General features: G+C 58.8%; 1 protein-coding gene across 2 annotated transcripts in view; it reads left to right on the top strand.

Moving 5' to 3' along the window:
• The first annotated feature begins 2679 nt into the window (after nucleotides 1–2679).
• Nucleotides 2680–18177, top strand: part of BRF1 (BRF1 RNA polymerase III transcription initiation factor subunit) — a 54460-nt gene continuing 38962 nt past the window's right edge. The window contains exons 1-2 of one of the 2 annotated variants that reach the window (XM_032406040.1): nucleotides 2680–2876; nucleotides 9867–9947. In XM_032406040.1, coding sequence (XP_032261931.1) covers nucleotides 2693–2876; nucleotides 9867–9947 — 265 coding nt within the window. In that variant the 5' untranslated portion in view covers nucleotides 2680–2692. Of the gene's footprint in view, nucleotides 2877–9866; nucleotides 9948–17419; nucleotides 17509–18177 lie in introns of those variants that run through there. The other variant, XM_032406042.1, reaches the window with a different exon arrangement.

Below are 18177 nucleotides of genomic sequence, written 5' to 3'. Positions count from 1 at the left end.
TGCGAGGTCTGCAGCCAGGCCCCAGAGGGTGGGCTCCCCTCCAGATGCCCCCCACTCCTCTCCCTGCTCCTATGGCTCCCTGCAGGAGGCTTCTCGGGGTCAGCGGGGCCCCTCTCTCTGGAGGCCCACTGCTCCCACTCCGGGGCTCCCGCCGATGGGGAGTCCCACTCCACGCTGGGGACGGCGTCCTCTCTGCAGGTGCTCAGGACAGGTGCTTCCCGGGCTCCGCGGCTGCCCCCTTGCGCTCGTCCCGATGCTCTGTCCCCTTAGCTTAGTGTCTGTGTGTCCTTGCGCGGGTGAGTATTTCCCTCCTGCGCCCGCCCCAGTGTGTCCCGTCCACACCGGCCCTCCCCTCCCAGGAGCCTGCAGTGCCCGGCGTGGCTGAGTCAGAGTGACTGCAACCTGACGGGAGACCTGAGCCACAGCCGCCCGCTAGGCTCTCCCGGATCCCTGGCCTGAGAAATGGTGCACGTGACAGATGTTTGTCGTTTTAAGCCGTCAAGCTTTGTGGTAATTTGTCAGGCAGCGACTAGTAATTAATATACCGCCTCGAGGGTGTGCATAGTCTACACTCCCAGATGCTCCCCTGGGGTCCTCGTGGGGAACGCCCACGTGCTGGGGGCCCGCAAACCCAAGCCTCACCCTCAACAGCCTCAGTTTCCTAAGCAAGAGAAGTGTACAAAATCTCCTCTGTGGTTTCAACCACTGACGACGCAGCAGTGGGAAAGACCGTCTCAGGTAAGTGAATCTCAGCTACACCGAGGAGAAAGAGGGGACACTTGTGGAAGGCTCTATGTGAGGCGATTTGTGTACATTTTGCAAACATTCAGAACCACTGCTTATGAGGAGTATAAAACCCGCTTGGGAAACTTAGCTACGCTCTTGCACTTGATTCCATCAGGCTCAGTCTTGTTTTGACTACCAGTGCTGAATGCTACTTGGAATTTATTTTTAGAGCAGTTGAGGTTGGGGCTCAATTTACCCTCTTCCTACTCTACCTGGAAGAGAATGCAATAGCACTGAAGGGCCTGTCTTTTCCTTAGTGGCTTGCGGCCCCTAAATTTTTGTGTGCAGTTGGGTTTGTTTGTGGACTGCTGGTTTTATCCCACTGTGTCCATTTGTTTGTCCCTGTACAAATGTCACGTGGTTTTAATGCCTGTAATTTGATATAATATTTTGATATACAAAAGGGCAATTTTCCTCTCCTTCCTTTTTTTTTTTTTATTTGAAAATTGTCTTGACTATGCTTGTGAATGATCTCTTCCAGATGACTTTGGGAATCAGCTTTTCAAGTTATTTGAAAATCTGGTTGACATTTTGATTGGGATTAAACCAACTTTACAAACAGACTCAGGAGCGGCTTATGCGTTTGCCACTTAGCTTCCAAGCGGGAAAGGGGCGTTTTCTGTTGGAGTTTGAGCTGCGGCCGAGTCCTACAGCAGAACTTCAGAGTGTTTAAAAACTGTGGTCCTGGGGCGCCTGGTTGGCTCGGTTGTTAAGCGTTTTCCTTCAGCTCAGGTCATGATCGCAGGGTCCTGTGATCAAGCCCTGCATCGGGCTACCTGCTCCTCGGGAAGCCTGCTTCTCCCTCTCCCACTCCCCCTGCTTGTGTTCCCTCTCTCGCTGTGTCTCTCTCTGTCAAATAAATAAATAAAAATCTTAAAAAAAAAAAAAACCCACAAAAACTGTGGTCCTGGGGCGCCTGGGTGGCTCAGTCGTTAGCCGTCTGCCTTCGGCTCAGGTCATGGTCTCAGGGTCCTGGGATCGAGCCCCGCATCGGGCTCCCTGCTCGGCGGGAAGCCTGCTTCTCCCTCTCCCACTCCCCCTGCCTGTGTTCCCTCTCTCGCTGTGTCTCTCTGTCAAATAAATAAAATCTTTTTAAAAAATTAAAAAAAAATAAAAACTGTGGTCCTATTCTCAGGGACGCATGGGTGTTGGTGGGTGTTGCGGTGACTGCGAATGGCACCTGCAGATATTTGCGGGCGTGCGTGGGTGGGGGGCACGGAAACGTCACTGTCAAAGGTAACATAGTTGCACACGTAACTGTCAGGAAGTGGGGACTTCTGCGGGGACACGACAGGGGCCGGGGGGCGCAGGCGGCCGGGCACCGTCAGGCGGAAGCCGGGGAGCCGGGGCGAACCGCGAGGCGGGCCTGCAAGCTCCGGGGAAGGGGCGGGCGCCCGGGCCGGGGCCTCGGCTCTCCACCAGCGCCGCGGGGCCAGCCCCAGACCTGCCCAGGCCCCGCCCACCGTCCTGGCCCCGCCCACGATTCCTGGTCCCGTCTCAGGCGGCGCTCCCCACCCAAAGCCCCGCCCACCCCGTGGCCCCGCCCGGCGCTCCCCACCGAAGCCCCGCCCACAGCCCGGCCCCGCCCGCTGCCGACGCCTGCGCGCGGCCAGTGAGGCCTACTGGTTAGTGGTTCTGAGGTCCGGTAGTGGCGTCCGTGTGCGGAGGTTGCGGGTTCGAGTCCTCGCGGCCGCGCCGCAGCCCCTGTGGCCGTCCCCGACGCGCGGGCGCCACCGTTAAGGGCGGTGCGGCCGCGGCGTGCGCGGCGAATCTGCCGCTGCGAATCGGCGGGCTCGGCGGCGGCGGCGGCCTCGCGAGAGTCGGGCGGGCGGACGCGCGGGCGGCGGACCGGGGCCGGGCCGGGCCGGGGCCGGCGGGCGGAGGAGCCCGCGCGGGAGCCGCCGGCATGACGGGCCGCGTGTGCCGCGGCTGCGGCGGCACGGACATCGAGCTGGACTCGGCGCGCGGCGACGCCGTGTGCACCGGCTGCGGCTCGGTGCTCGAGGACAACATCATCGTGTCCGAGGTGCAGTTCGTGGAGAACAGCGGCGGCGGCTCGTCGGCCGTGGGCCAGTTCGTGTCGCTGGACGGTGGGTCCGCGCGGGGGCCGGCGGCGGGCGCGGGGGACGCGGGAGTGGGGGTCCCGGGGCGCGGCTCGCCTGGGAGGCCGGGTGGTCCCCGCGCCGAGCGCTGGGGCGGGCGGCCGGCCGGCTGCTGGACTGGTAACGGGATTTGCAAGGAGAGGGGAAGCAGGCTGGCCGGCCGTCCTGGCGCTAGACCTCCGGCAGAACGGGCGTCGCTGGGGCACAGCGCGGGGGCCGCCACGCAGCGAGCACGAAGAGAAGTCCTGTAGCCCCGGCCCCTGGAGCGGGCTCTTTGTGCCGCCCTGTCCCCAGCCGCGCGGCGCGCACGGTGCGCTCTGGGTCCGCACCCTGGGGCGCTGGCGTCTCCCCTCTGCCCGCTGCTGGCGACTTGGCCCAGGGGGGCCCTAGCGTCGGTCCTTGGGTCCTGTTGTGGCCGGGTCGTGCCCCTCCCGAGGATGGAGGGTGAGATGCGGGAGGCGCCCTGGACGGGGTCGCTCTGTGGCGGCAGGGACGGCGCGCTGCTGCAGGCATGGCCGGCTCGGTCGGTCCCCGACTTCACCTCTCCGGCCGTGCGCCTGGGCTGCACACTGCGCGCCGGCCAGGGGCGCTCTGGAAACCGCGTCTGCAGCTGTCCGCGGCTGCTGTGTGACCGCGCGGCTGGTTTCTGTCGCCCGTTTCCTGCCAGGTTGCTCAACTTAGTTATTAGCTGTGGGAGGTTTTGAAATAGGTTTCTGGGGATTTTCTATTTAGACAGTCATGTTGTTTATAAATAAGGTCTGTTTTATTTCTTCCTTTTGTTTCTTTTCTTGCCTCGCAGCAGACGTGCTTGCCTTGTTCCCAGTCTTCTGGAAGCATTGTCTTCCCGCTGAGTGTCCTCGTTAGTTACAGGCTTTTGGTCCATAAAGTTGAGGAAGTTCCCTTTCTGCTCCTAGTTTGTTGAGTTTTTATCATGAGTGGCTGTTGAATTTTGTAAAAGGCTTTTTCTCTATCAACTGACACAGTCATGGTGTTCTTCTTTCGTCTGTGTGGCTGATTTTTAAATGTTGAGCCTGCCTTTCCTTCTGGGGTAGACCCGCTTGACGGTGGAGTATTACTCTTGTGTGTGTGGCTGGGTTAAATGTGCTAACATTTGCCGGAGGACGCTTCTGTGGAGGGTGGGCGTGTCTTTGGTTTGATACGGAGGTGCTGCATCTCATGGAAGGAGTCGGAAATGCTCCCTTCCCTTATTTATTCATTTATTTTTTGGAAGAGACTGTGTAGGATTGGTGTTATTTCTTCCTTGAATCTTTGGTGGAATTCACCAGTGTAGCCATCTGGGCCTAGAGGTTTTTTTTCCCAGAAGGTTTTTAACTAGATTCAGTATCTTTAATAGTTGTAGGTTATTGTGATATTTTAGGTTACCCTTTTCCCCGTGGGTGAAGTTGTGGTTTTGAGGATTTGGTCCATTTGATCTAAGTTGCTGGGCTTATGCGTGCAGAGCTGTTGGTACCCTTCCTTTACCCTTTTGATGTCTGCAAGGTCTCTAGTGATGCCCTGTTTTCCCGTCACACTCTTCCTTTCACATCTTCGCTCTTCTTCCCTCTGTCTCTCTTGCTGGAAGTTTATCACTTTAGTTGATCTTAGCAAAGATCCGGCCTTGGGTCTGGTTGGCCTCTCTCTCCCCATCATCTCTGGTGCAGGGCACACGTCTTCGTGCTCTTCTGGGGCGACTTCTTGGGCTGCCGGGGTGGAGGCTCCACAGTGCTGTGTTGTGGGTTTGTCAACGTGGCCAAACTGTCCCTTGAGTCACTGGAAAGAGAGTAAGGACAGGAAGAACAGATGGTTGTAGGAGCCGAGGCTTAGGGTTTCCCGTGGAAAGGCGCTGTGCTGAGTGCACCCCTCACCTGATGACCGCCTGCCCCCACTGCAGTTGGGGAAGCAGGTTGCAGAGGAGAGGGACACCCCGAGAATCCTGGACGTGAGCGATGTGCTCCCACCTGTGTGCAGTGAAGTCGATCACAGGGCCAGGTGCGGTGGGAAGGTGTGATTTCACGGGTGTGAAGACCCTTCCCCAGCCCAGTCTGGCTCTGTCCTATGGGCTTGTTCCCTGGAGGGCCTGCGGGGAAGTGCTGCAGACGTGCGGTGGGTTCTTAGCCTCCAGCCTGGGGGGCCTCCGTCGGCCGCCTGCTCCCTGCTCCCTCCCCGGCGTCAGGGCAGTGCTCACACGGGCTGTTGACTTGGGTTACTCCAGCGCCCCCGGCAGAGGCGCATGCCAGCTGGCTCTTCTCGGGTCCTCCTTCACTCCAGCCTCGCCCTGAAAGCTGAGCTTGCTCCCTCAGCTGCCCTCATCTGGGGCCCATGGTCACCATCTTTCCAAAGCATTCTTTCTTGTTCCTTGAGAACTGCGTATGGACAGTTAGCTTAGGGGTGTACTTGCGACTCTGTAAATGAGATGCCGGGGCCGTGTGGCCAGAGGCCCTGCCTCTGTGGGCTCCTGACCGTCCAGGGGTCTTCCCTGGTGAGCACCCATTGTGCGCCAGGCCTGGCCTTTAGGGCCAAGGAGCTCTGGTCCCCGATTCCCTGGAAGATGTTCTCGGACCAGCAAAGTGTGAGGCTGGCATCCAGTGGTGGTGGCGTGAGTGGTCCTGGGGACATCCTGGCCGTGGAAGGCCATGGAAGGCAGCCAGCCGAGAGGAGGGATGGGTGTGTGATTTCGGCACGCAGCTTGGTGTGGCCAGAATGGCAAGTCAGTGGGCAAAGCTGGACTGGTTGGGCCCCTAGTGGGCCCTGAGGAAGGATCCTGCCACTCCCCTAGGGAGGGGCTCACCCAAGTGTGGTGGGGGCTGGAGAGCAGGGTTTCCCAGCAGGGTACGCGTGAGTGTCTTGTGCCATGTGTCCACCCTGAGGGCCTCAGAGCCAGCAGCTCTTCCCCTGGGCGTCCCCTCTGCCGTCGATGGTGCCAACCCCCCTGTGGGCCTCCCCCTGGAGTTGTCGGCACAGCTCCCATGACACGCAGCCTGGAGGCAGAGGGAGCTCCGGCACCAGGCAGCCTGTGGTTCCTGCTCCCCTGGGGTCCTCCCCCCTCTCTGCCGGGGAGCACTTGCCATGGTTTCCATAATCACAGCTTGTCATGGCTGCAGATTGGCCTTTTAAGTGAAGACGTCTGTGAGCGCTGGTGTCGTCACAGGGAGTGGTGAAGTACTTGCCACATGTTTGTGTGGGATGAGCTCTCCCCAGCCATAAAACAGTGAGAAAGGTTTGCGGCCCCCAGCCCCGGACGGGCGGGGAGGGCCCCCAGGAGGGGGAGCCGCTCTTGCTTGCTCAAGAATGGTGGGACCTGCACCACCTGCCTAGCCTGTGCCGTGCCCTTGGGGGCTCTCCCAGGCACAGCCCCTGTGTCCTAGGCCTCTGAGCACAGGATGGTGTCCTGGCCGAGCTCTGGTCCCAGCGGTGGAAGATTCTGCAGCTCTGCTGCTGTCCTGGGGCCCCTCAAAGCCCCAGTGAGTTCCTGGCCAGAGGGCCTGTTCTCAGGAAATGTGGGCTGGACTCTGTGCCAGGGGCACAGGGTGAGACAGGGCTGCTCTCTCTAAGATGTCATTTGCAGCTTTTTTCATCTACCACGCCCCATGCTGCATGGTTTCCAAAATCAGAATTGTAATCCCCACGAAAGAGGCTCTTTGGGAGCTGCGCCGGGTGGAAAGGGGTCTCCGGTGCTGCCCTGCTTAGCTCCCTGTGTCACGGCAGATCCGTGTTCCACAGCACTCGCCGTGGCCTGGGCCGGGGTCTCTCGGGAGCCCCAGAGGGGCTTGTGTCCATGTGGGGGCTCCGGCTGCAGGACCTCTCTGGAGGAGGGCCTGCATGGCAGCGACAGAGACCCTCCCTTTAAGTCAGATTCGTAGGACTCCTTGAAGGTCGTGCTTGCCCATGTTGGGGGAGCTTGTGGGTGAAACGGGGGACAGATGTGTGCAGGGCCTTCCTGGGGTGCCGAGGCCCCTCAGCCCGGCCTCCCTCTCCCTGGTGCTGAGGTGTTGGTGTTGCTGGCTTTGGTCCCCGTGCTCACAGTGGCCAGGCTTGCGGCGGCCCCTCGGGGTCCAGGGTCTGCTGTCCCGGGTCTGCTGCCAGCGGCTGGCGGCGCTGGGCCGGGCGTCGGGCCCTCCGCCGCCGGCCACGAGGGGGCGCTCTTGGCCTGGTCGTAGTCCACCCTTAGTCCAGCTTGTTGTGGTTTTTTGTTGCAGGAGCTCGTCACGGGAAGTTTCTAAGGTTTTTAGAAGTTGAGGGGATAGTGTGAAGGGGGTCTGAAGGCCAAGAACATCCTCCGTTGGCAGTGGTCATTCAGCTTTCCTTCATGCTTCAGGAGACGTTGGCCTCCTGGTCTTACGGGGCCCTTTTTAGGCTCTCCACGTGTGCATTCCAGATTTTATCTCTTGTAACCAAACCCCGGTGGGTGGTGTTTGCTGAGTAACAGAATCTGCCTCAGTTTGGCAAAAGCCGGCTTGGACCCCAGCCCCCTGCTGCAGAGAACTGAGTCTATGAGGGGACAGGGTCCCAGTGTCTCCTGGGGGCCCCTGATGCCCTGAGGCTATGCACAGGGAGCTCAGAGAGCACGGGGCAGGTGTGCGCACGCGTGTGTGTGTGCGTGTGAACGGGGGTCAGGAGATCGTCCCCAGGGTCGGAGCCGCCCCAGGAAGGGTGGCTGGGTCCACCTTAGGGAGAGGCAGGGAAGGACAGCACAGGAACAGGAAGTAGAAGTCTTGGAAGTTCAGCGAGGGGGGTGGGGGTCCTGGGGGGGTGACCTCTGGCAGCTTTGCGAGATCTCGAGGAATAAGGAGATTGCATTTAATACTCAACCAGAACGAAGTTCCATTCTTCTTCATTTTCTTCTTTAGATATTTTATTTGAGGGCAAGAGAGCACAAGCAGGGGGAGGGACAGAGGCAGAGGGAGAAGCAGGCTCCCCGCCGAGCAGGGAGCCCGATGCGGGACTCGATCCCAGGATCCCGGGATCATGACCTGAGCCGAAGGCAGACACTTAACTGACTGAGCCATCCAGGTGCCCCCATTATCCTTTTTCTAATGCAGTAGTCCAATTATTTATTAAAAGTACGGATCCATTTTAATTAAGACAACATGGCAGTTTTTCTCTTTTCCTAAATTAAAAGTTGGGGGCTGCTGGCTAAGCCTAAATATGCTAAGATGTGGCTGTCATGGTCAGGTGCTATGAGTGAGTGGGCCTTCCTCAGTGGTTCTTGTGTGAAAAGATTGCAAATGTAAAGATCCTCAAGTTGTAAAAAGCTACCGCCACCAAAACTGGAGGGTCGGAGACGCAGAGCCCTGATCTCAGCCCAGCGCGCCTGTGCCGGGCTCTACGGAGCTGCCAGGTGGCACGCTGGTGATTTTGGAAGCCCCTTGGTGCCCGTCCAGGTGGATGAATCTCCTCTGGGCCCTGCAGCTCTCCAGCCCCCAGCATGCCCTGCCTGACCCTCTCCAGCCCCTTGAGGACACGCTGCTGGCGCCTCTCCCTCCCCATGCTCTGTGACCAGCTCTCGAGGACATGAAGTCTGCGGCGGTGGCTGGTTGGGGCAGCAGTAGAAACCAGCCGTCCCGGTGACAGCAAATCCGTCCCCGGCTGGTGAGTGACACCTGTCCTGGGCACCGCGCTCTACCGGAGGAGGCCACCGGGCTGGTCCTGAGGCCACGGTAACCACGGTAACCATGGAGGAGGCAGCAGAGGATGCTGCCCAGCTGGGGCCTCGGCCCTCCCAGGCCCCTCTGCTCTGCCGCCGTGGTGCGAGGTCTGGGTGCTGGGCCCCCCGGGCAGCCGGCTCCCGGCTCTGCGCCCGGCCCTGCTCCCAGCCAGGCCACCGCAGCCCGTGGCCCAGCGGCTGCCCAGCGGCTGTCCACCAGTTGCTCTTTTCCACGTTCTCTTGGCTTATCTTACTTCCTTTAGTTGCCGGCTGAACTTGGGAACCATTTTGCTGAGATGTTTAAGGAATATCGTGAGTGTTGGTTTGGGATTTGCTGGAGGTCGTGCTTGTTCTGCGCTGTCTGTGCTGCCGGCCGCCCGTGGGTGACACTGAGGTGCCCGCTGGCCCCCGGACGTGGGCCATGTGCTTTCCCTGGGGGCCTGTTCCCAGACGTGGTCTGCGTTCCTATTTCATTGTCGCACGGGTCCCGGTCCGTCCTGCAGGCCTGACGTCCTGTGGCTGAGGCTGTGGGGGTGCCCCCTGACTGCACAAGCCTCTAATCCTTCGGTGCCCTTGCTCACAAACACACTGGCCCGTGGGATGGGCGGCACTTCCCAGCTCCGCTGCCTTTTCTGGGCCACCTGAGCATTCTTTGGCTTCAGTGGTGGGGCTTGTGAGCCCGGCAAGCAATCCAGACGTCCACCTGGCTGTTTTCGAAGGGTAACAGGGCAGAAGTCTCAGTCCCAGTGCCTTGCAGAGCAGAGTGCATGGCACTTCCTGGGGCATCTCAGCACTGGTGGGAGATCCAAGGCAGAGCGCCTGCAGGTCTGGCTGTGGCCTCCCTTGGGGACGGGGCTCCCTAGGCTGCTGTTCTGTGGGTGGGCAGCACACAGGTGGCTGGAGGTGTGAGTGCGTCCTGTAGGCCAGCTGGCTCACAGGCTCTGGGCCACAGAGCCCACGGTCCTGTGGGCGGCGGGACAGGTGCCATTGACCAGCGGCCACCGTGCAGGTGTAACTCCTGTGCCTGGGCTGGGCCCGGGCACGCAGAGGGCCCCTGGGGATGCTGTAGTTTGCAGGTGAGCTGTGCTCTCTCTGGCTGCCACGCGGCAGTGTGAACTCTGGTACGCGGTTAGAGAGGCGTCACGTGCACTGGCATGCCAGAGGGAGGGGAGGTTTGCCGGTTGCTAAGAATGGCAGGGGGAGGCCCCAATTCTCCAGCCATGAACGCCGATTCCACTGTATCCATGCTTCAGATGCACCCCAGGCGGTGAAGGTCTGCTGGTATGGCTCTTTCCTGCCAAGTTTTGACTAATCAGTCTAATTTGTTTTTCTAGGTGCCGGCAAAACCCCAACCCTGGGCGGCGGCTTCCATGTGAACCTGGGAAAGGAGTCAAGAGCACAGACCCTGCAGAACGGTATTCCCCATGGCGGGGGCTCTGGATGAGGGCAATTTTTGGGGGTGAAGGGCAAGAACGGGCGGCCTGCAGTGACCCCTGGCTAGCATTTTCCGAACCGTGTTGAACAGGAGTGTCTTACTCCTGACTTCTGCGGAGAGCGTCCGGTCTCGCACCATTAAGGAGGACGTTGGCTGTGGTCAGCTCAGGCAGGAACATGTTCTGCCAGCCCCTCTCAGACGTTTGCATGAGGCCACTCTCAGGAATGTCAGGCCCTGGAAGAGTCCTCCCGATGCGCTGCATCCCCTAGCTCTGTGGTCTTTATGGTGGACCTCGGAGATGCTGCGGGTTCCGTCCAGACCACTGCAGTAAAGCGAGTCTCGCGGTAAAGTGAGTCACATGGACTGTTTGGTTTCCCAGAGCATTCCAAAATTATGTTTACACCACATTGTAGTCTCTTACATGTGCAATAGCATCGTGTCTAAAAAGTCAGTGTTCATAGCTTAATGAAAAATGCCGCATTGCTAACCGCGCTCACGGTCATCCGAGCTCCCGGCCAGGCACGGCCTGGCTGCAGGAGGAGGGTCTGGCCCCCACGGTGCCGGCCGCTGACTGGGCAGGGGGGTGGGGGCTGGAGGCTGGGGTGCCCGCGGCAATTTCTTAAAATAAGACAAGGATGTTTGCCGCACCAATGGGCTCTTCCTTCCACGAACGGTTTCTCTGTGGCAGGCGATGCTGTGCGACAGCATTTTACCCACAGGAGAACTTCTTCCAAAATGGGAGTCGGTCCTCTCAGACCTGCTGCTGCGAGATGGAGGCAGTTTTTGGGAGAGTCCGGTCCTTCGCTGTCATGGCAGCAATGTCCACGGCGTCTCCAGCAGGAGCAGTTTCCATCTCGAGAATGAGAATGCACGTTCTCTGCTCACCCAGAAGAGGCCTCTCCTCCTCCTTTCGGGTTTTATCGTGAGATTGCAGCAGTTCAGTCCCATCTTCTGGCCCCACTTCTGATCCCGGGTCTGTCGCTGTTCCCAGCACATGGGCGATGACGTCCCCCACTCAAGACTTGAACCGCTCAGCGTCATCCACGGGGGCTGGAATTCACTTCCTCCAAACCCCCGCGGATGGTCTGAGCTCTTCCCATGAGTGCGACTTAATGGCGTCTAGAAGGGTGAATCCCTTTCAGGACGTTTCCGTTTACTTTGCCCAGACCCATCGGAGGAGTCACTCTGGGTGGTAGTTACAGCCTTACGATATGCATTTCTTGATGGTAAGACTTAAAAATCAAACTGACCCTCGACCCCTGGGCTGTCGGATGGCTGGTGAGGTTGCAGGCGTGAGCACTGCACTAATCTCATCGTCCGTGTCCGTGAGAGCTCTTGGGCGCCAGGTGCAGTAAGGTTCGGAAGGAAATCTTTTTTTCTGAGCAGCAGGTCTCAACATTGGGCTGAAAATATTCGGGAGACCATGTTGTCATCAGATGTGCTGTCATCGAGGCTTTGTCGTTCCGTTTATGGAGCACGGGCAGAGCAGATTTAGCAGGATTTTGAGGGCCCCGCATTTTCGGGCCGGTAAATGAGCATCGGCTTCCCCTTAGTCGCCAGCTGCTCGCCGCTAACGGGAGGCTCGGCCTGGCCTCCGGAGCTTTGCAGACGCACTGAGCTCGCCTGTCGAGCTGTGGGCGCCCTAGATGGCACCTTCTTCGGGTGGAAGGCCGGTGCGTCCGCGCCGCAGGTCGGCTGCTGAGCGTGGCCACCTTCCCCGGCGAGCCTCGCGCGATCTTGGAGAACGCGCTCAGCTTCTCCACCGCTCAGCTTCTCCAGCGGCGCGGCTGCTTCACCTCGCACGCGCCGTCTGGAGCCGGCTTCTTTCCTCCAGGCTCCTGAGCCCACCTCCGCCGGCTCCGGGCTTGCCTTGCGCAGGCTCCTGCCCTCTCGGCCTCCCCGGGACTGAAGAGCTGGGGCCTGGCTCTGGACCAGGCTTGGGCTGCAGGGAACGCAGTGGTGGCCGGTCTGACCTTCCGTCCCGACCACGCCAACTTTCTCCGGGTCCGCGCGAAGGCTGTCCCGCTGTCTTACCGTTCGTGTGCCACTGGAGTGGCACTTCTCATTTCCTTCAAGGACTTGGCCTTTGCATCCACAACCTGGCTCCCTGGCTGGTGCAGGAGGCCAGGCTTTCGGCCTCTCCCGCCTTCCACGCGCCTTCCTCTCTCCGCTGACTCATTTCTAGCTTTGATTTAAGGTGAGAGCCAGGCGGCTCTTCCTTTCACTCAGCACTTAGAGACCACCGTCGGGTTATTAACTGGCCTAATTCCAATATTGTTGTGTCTCAGGGACCAGGGAGGCTCGAGGAGAGGGGGGAGAGGAGGGAACGCCTGGGGGGGTGGAGGGCAGTCAGGACACGCAGGACATTGATTAAGTTCACGGTCTTCTGTGGGCGTGGTTTGCGGCGGCCGGAAGCAGTTACGACAGGACCATCAGAGATCACTGGTCGCAGATCACCGTAACGGATAAAACAATAAGAAAAATTTGAAATATTGAGAATTACCAAAATGTGACACAGAGACACGAAGTGAGCAAGTGCGGTTGGAAAGTGGCGCCCCCAGACGTGCTGGGAGGCTTCCGTCTGTGAGAAGCAGTGTCTGCACAGAGCAAACAAGGTGCGCTTGTTTCCACCTGCCGGGAAGGCGGCCGGGCGGACTGTCGCCCTCGGGGACCCTCCGTCCACGGCCCTGGGCTTGTGGTTAGCACATCGGACTGTGCGTTTCCGTTGTGCTTCTTCCTTTGACCCGTGGGTTACGAATAGCGTGGTTCGTTCTCGTTACAGATCATCCTGCGTGCAGCAGGACCTCCGTCCTTTGAAACGGTGGAGGCTTGCCTTCTGGTCCAGCACATGGTCACGTCTGGGCCACCGGGCCCTCGAAAGGCGCATTTTTCTGCACACGGTCCGTACATGGCACTCAGGTCAGGTTTCCTCGTGACGCTCGCTGAGTTTGGTCCTGCTTGTTCTGTCTCTGGAGGGCATGTGGAAACCCCCAGGGGGACTATGCGTCCTCCCCGTAGTTTGGTCAGGCTTTTGTTTGACCAGTTTGAAGACCGTGTTCTTGGTGCGTGCACACGCGGACTTGTTCCTGGCAGGCAGCCGACCCTCTGTTGGAGGAGCGCTCTGCCCTTGACCCCCTCGGTGCTGGCCCAGCCCCACCAACTTCCTTCCAACTGCTGTGGCCACACTGTGCGCTTTCTCTGTGGCTGACCCGAAGATCTTCTGCAAGTGAAGAACCGTTTCCCGGTAGAGAACTTGATTTCTAAAAACCGGCATGCCGTGTTTACTAGGGTAGCACGTGCATCAGGCCCGGATGAGTTGTAAAGAGCAGCGTTCACGCCGCACACGTGTGGCCGTAAAACTGCAGGCTGATGATGAGGACAGAAGCAGTCCGTCCTATTAGAAATAGTGATCTCTTGGTTCAGTGAAAGGGAACTCGCCGCATCCCCACAGTGGGGTGTCAGCGAGGGCTGAGGCCGACGTATTTGGGGAAGCGCTAGGCGGCCCTAGGAGCCTGCAGTCCTGAGAGGACCCTCGCCTGTTGTCCTCTGCAGACCGTTCTGCGGGGCTCCTGCCCGGGGACGGCGGCCTGGGGCCTGCAGGAGGGCCGGCTGCCCCTCCGCCCGGCTGGGCAGGCGTCCCCTCCTGCCCCTGTCAGCATCTGGTCTTTGCCCAGGTCGGGGCTGTGGGGCAGAAGGAGGCCGGCGGGTCCAGTCCCTGGCTCTCTTTCCTTTGACTAGAGCCGTCCGCATGGCGCTTGGGGCCCAGCGCAGTCCTCGCTTGGCAGTGAGCCTGCACTGTGTTGACCTCCTGTCCTCAGAGATCTTTCTATCCTCTGTGCTGGCAAGTTTATGCCGATGTTACCTTCTTCCTGCCATTTTCTGTAGCTCTTGGGACAGATTCCAGCAGGTCTTGCGCACGTTGTCTGAGGCGTAATCGGCGCATCTCTGATGTGTGGTGCGCTGACCGCCCTGGAGATGCGCGTCTGTGGGCATCTCCACCTGGCAGAGTCCCGCCCGCTGCCCCGCCTGCCAGGTTTGGGTGCAGTCCGGGAACAGAGCTTCCCTCGTTTCGGGTGTGTTATGGGCTGCTTGCCGTTCTCAGGAAACGGGAAGGCCGGGAAGTGAGCAGACTGATGGCTTCTATGGCCGTGGTTGAGACTCACGCTCACGCGGGGTTTGCCGTCTACGGGCCTCCCTCCTGAATGGCGCTGGTGCCCACACCTTTCCTGGGTCCGTCTCTGGTTCCGTTGGGAGTGCACTCCGGGTGTGGTTCATGGGCAGGTCGGCGAGGCAGACCCCGCAGGTCCCTTGTCCGTGCTCTGGGTGCGTGTGGAGGGGCCCCACGGGCACCCCACAGAAGACAGGAGCTGGCGATCCAGGGCCACCAGCAGGGAAGGTGACTGCTGGGCTGAGTGTTGATCTCTCTCATCATCTTTCCTAACTGGGTCCTTTTGGGGTTTTCCCTCTGTCTTTGGAGTTGGGACGTGCCACTGGGCTGAAGCTTTCTGCATTGACTTGATGAGCCCTTTTATTGGGGAGACATTTCTGTACTATTCTTTCTGTGTGTGTGTTTCTCTTGGTAAAATATACATAGAGGAAGGTGCATAAAATGCACTGACCTTAAGTGAACTGCTCGGTAAACGTACACGAATGACATGTGCCTCGCAGATCAGGGAGCACGCTTCTTGAGCCCAGGAAGCTGCTCGGCACTGGGATCCGTGCCGTGTGGGGACTTGGTCGTGTCCATGCACCACTTGATCTGTCCGGGGACGTCTAGGGCTTCCCTTCCGGCCACGCCCGTGCACCACGTCCTTTGGTGGTGGCTGCCGGTGGGCATGTGCCCGAGAGCGGCGCCCGGGGCGGTGGGGGTGCGCTCATCTGAGTGTGGTTGTGCCGCTCACCCGCCCTCCAGTGGCTGCCGGGGTGCAGGGGCCGCGGCGGTCCTTGGCGTCCGTCAGTCTCGCACCCACGGCGGTTTCGCTTGCTCTGCAGCTGAGTGACGGCGCAGGCCGCCAGTGTGTCCTTGGCCGTCGGGAGAGCCATCCTTGGGAGGCGCCTGCCCGTTGTGTCTGCACAGGCGTTTGCGAAGCTGAGCTGCCATCTTGTTACCGCTTGGGGTGATGTTTTCACACATCCTGGGTTCGAGTCCTTGCTTGAATACACACACTGTGAGTCCTTTTCCCAGTTGATGGCTTGGCTTTTCACTTTCTTGTCTCTTGATGAATAGAAGTTTCTTAATTTTAATGAAGTCCCAGTAGGTTGTTTTTTATGGTTAGGGAGTTTTGTGACTTAAGAATTCCTTGTCTATCCCAAGATCTGAAGACACTCTCCTGTGTTTTCACCCAGAAGCTTTGCTGTTTCTCGTGCGCATTTAGGTTTGGGATCTACCTCAAACCAATTTTGTGCAGATGGTGTGAGGTAGCAGTTGAGGTTTACATTTCTCAGTGTGGACGTCCTGGTGCCCCATCCATCAGCAAGACCGTCCTTTCCTCGGGACGCTGAACTGGTCCGTTTGTCCCAAGTGACCGTACGTGGGAGAGTCAAGTCCAGCTCTGCTGTGACACCAAGAGTCCGTGGTGTCTCTGGAACCACGCCCCGTGGGTCTGTGTGCTGAGGCCGGTGCGTGCTCGCAGAAACCCCACATGAAGCTCTCAGCTCTGTCCCCCTTCACCATGGTCTCGGCTGCTCTGGCTCCCTTGTGTGGCAGAGTGTTAGAATCCGCTCGTTGGTCTCCACAGGAGAACTTGCCCGGAGTTTGGTTGGGATTGATTCCGTGGACTCTGTGGATCGGTAGGTGGAGAGCGGCTGCACTGACTCAGAAGCGTGGTCATTGTAGCGGCTGCCTCGGCAGCCCGGTGATCTCTGATCCATCACTCCTCCTCCCTCCCCCATCTTTGCGCCTCGCTCATTTCCAGGGCTCTGCACGGGCTCCTGCCGTGGGGCTGCTCTCCCCAGGCCGACGGGGGGCAGGGGTGACCGTGCGTGTCCTCAGCTGGCTCCTGACCTTGATGTGACAGTGGCCACCGGCGTGTTGTCAGCAAGCACGGTGTATCTGTTGAGTGATTATGTGCGTTTTCTCTTTATCTTGTTACTGCGGTGAATTGCCCTGATTTTATGAATGTTATGCTCCCCTTGCACTTCCGGGAGAAGCCCCGCAGGGCCACGGGCGCTGTGTGCTGTCTGCACAGACTCCAGTGTCCTCCTGGACCTGTGGGAGGACGCGAAGCCGTCTGGGCCTTTGCCTGGGCCTTCAGTTTTCTTTCTCACACTTAAAGATGGAAGATGCAGTTTCTTCGATGGGTTGCTTTTTCATAGGGCTTTAGTGAACCAGTTAGATTTTCTCTTCCTTCTTGTCAGTTTTGATGAGATGTCCTTTTTGGATTGATAGGAGTAATTCCAACTCAGACTGTCATCGGGGTCGTTCATAACCCTCTTTCTGTGCTCCTGGGTCTCCTGATTGGGGGAGACGGCCTTTCTTCATTCCTGACCTTGGTAAGCTGTGCTTTCTCCCCGTTTCCTTACTTGACCTTGCTAGGGATTTATCAGTGTAGCAACTGCATTAATCTTTGCAGAGCGTCGGCTCGTGGGTCTTCTGTCCTGTTTGTCTCCTTCTTGATTGGAGTCTTCTCTCCGTTACTCCCTCCCTCCGACATCTTCAGTTCCCTGTTCTTTTTCAGCTTCTTAACGTGGAAGATTTGGTCACTTTTTCAAGGCTTCTCTTTTTGATGTTTGCAGTTACCTTATTACAAGCTTTGCTCCGGCTGGAACCCATGAGGTTAGAGATAGCTATTTCTCCTTTTTGTTCTACGGGTTTTTCAAGTTTTATTTTGAACTACCTCTGGTCTCCCAGCAGAGTTGCAGAGACAGCTCCCTGAGCGTGCCCTCCACCAGCTTCCCTAGGGCAGACATCGCCCATAGCCTGGTCACAGGGTTGCTGCGAGCCGCCTCGCCGTCCTTGGCCTCCTCCCGTCTGCGACCATCTCTCCCAGCCTGGACACACTCGAACAGTCCTGGCACTTGGGAGTCCGCCGTGGATTTGGGGTGATCCCTTGTCTTTGCCCCATGGAGGGTGTACCCGGGCTCCCGTGGCTTGGCACTGGTGACCCAGGCCTGGTGTGCTGCCACGTTCCTCCCTTTCCCATGCTGTGCTCCTTAGAGACCAGTCCCTGAGGCCGGCCCACGCACGGACGGGAGAGCTGTGGCTGCACCAGGGGGCGAAGCCATGGGCAGATGGGCTGCGCTTCTCCTCCAAGTGTGGCACGGCCCCCACGCTGCCCTGCTGCCCGCCTTCCTTCCGCAGCGCAGTGCTCATGCCTGTGGCCTGCCCCCAGTTCTGTGTGGGTGTAGAGTCCTTGCTCCGCAGGACTGCTGTTTCCCCCTGTGGCGTCCGCTGTCCTTATGCCGTGTCCTTGTTCTTTCTGATAACCTCCTGCAGGAGTCTGCGCCCGTCTGGAGGGAGAGGTCTCTCGAGCCAGCTGCGAGCCTCCCCCGTGGACCCCGCCGGCAGCCGCTCTTCCTCCACCCCCGAGCCCACTGTCAAGGTCTTTATCTGTGTCTGCTCGGACGTTTGGTTCATTTTGAGTTTTGTTTTGTTTTATTTTGTTTTTAAGTAGGCTCCACGCCCAGCCTGGGGCTTGAACTCACGACCCTGAGATCAAGACCCGAGCTGAGATCAAGCGTTGGACACTCAACTGACTGAGCCACCAGGAGCCCCTAATTTTGAGTTTTAAAAAAAGTTCAGTGATCATATTTTTAATTGTCAAGGGCTGTATCTTTTTAATTATAGCCTCTTGATACATTTCTTTTTTTTTAAGATTTTATTTATTTATTTGGCAGAGAGGATGGGAGAGAGCACACCAGTAGGGTGAAGGGCAGAGGGACAAGCAGACTCCCCGCCGAGCAAGGAGCCTGATGCGGGACTCCATCCCAGGACGCCGGGATCATGACCTGAGCCGAAGGAAGATGCTTAACCTACTGAGCCACCCAGGCGCCCCAGATTTTATTTATTTATTTGAGAGAGAGGAGAGAGCGTGAGCAGTGGGAGGAGCAGAGGGAGAAGCAGGCTCCCCACGGAGCAGGGAGCCCGATGTGGGGCTCGATCCCAGGACCCGGGATCATGACCTGAGCCGAAGGCAGACGCTTAACCTACTGAGCCACCCAGGCGCCCCAGATTTTATTTATTTGAGAGAGAGGAGAGAACGCAAGCAGGG

This window comes from Phoca vitulina, unplaced genomic scaffold, assembly GCF_004348235.1.
Source record: "Phoca vitulina isolate PV1807 unplaced genomic scaffold, GSC_HSeal_1.0 scaffold7, whole genome shotgun sequence".
Lineage (NCBI taxonomy): Eukaryota > Metazoa > Chordata > Mammalia > Carnivora > Phocidae > Phoca > Phoca vitulina.
Note: the sequence above shows the minus strand (reverse complement) of the source record. Positions and strands in the feature narration are given on the sequence as shown.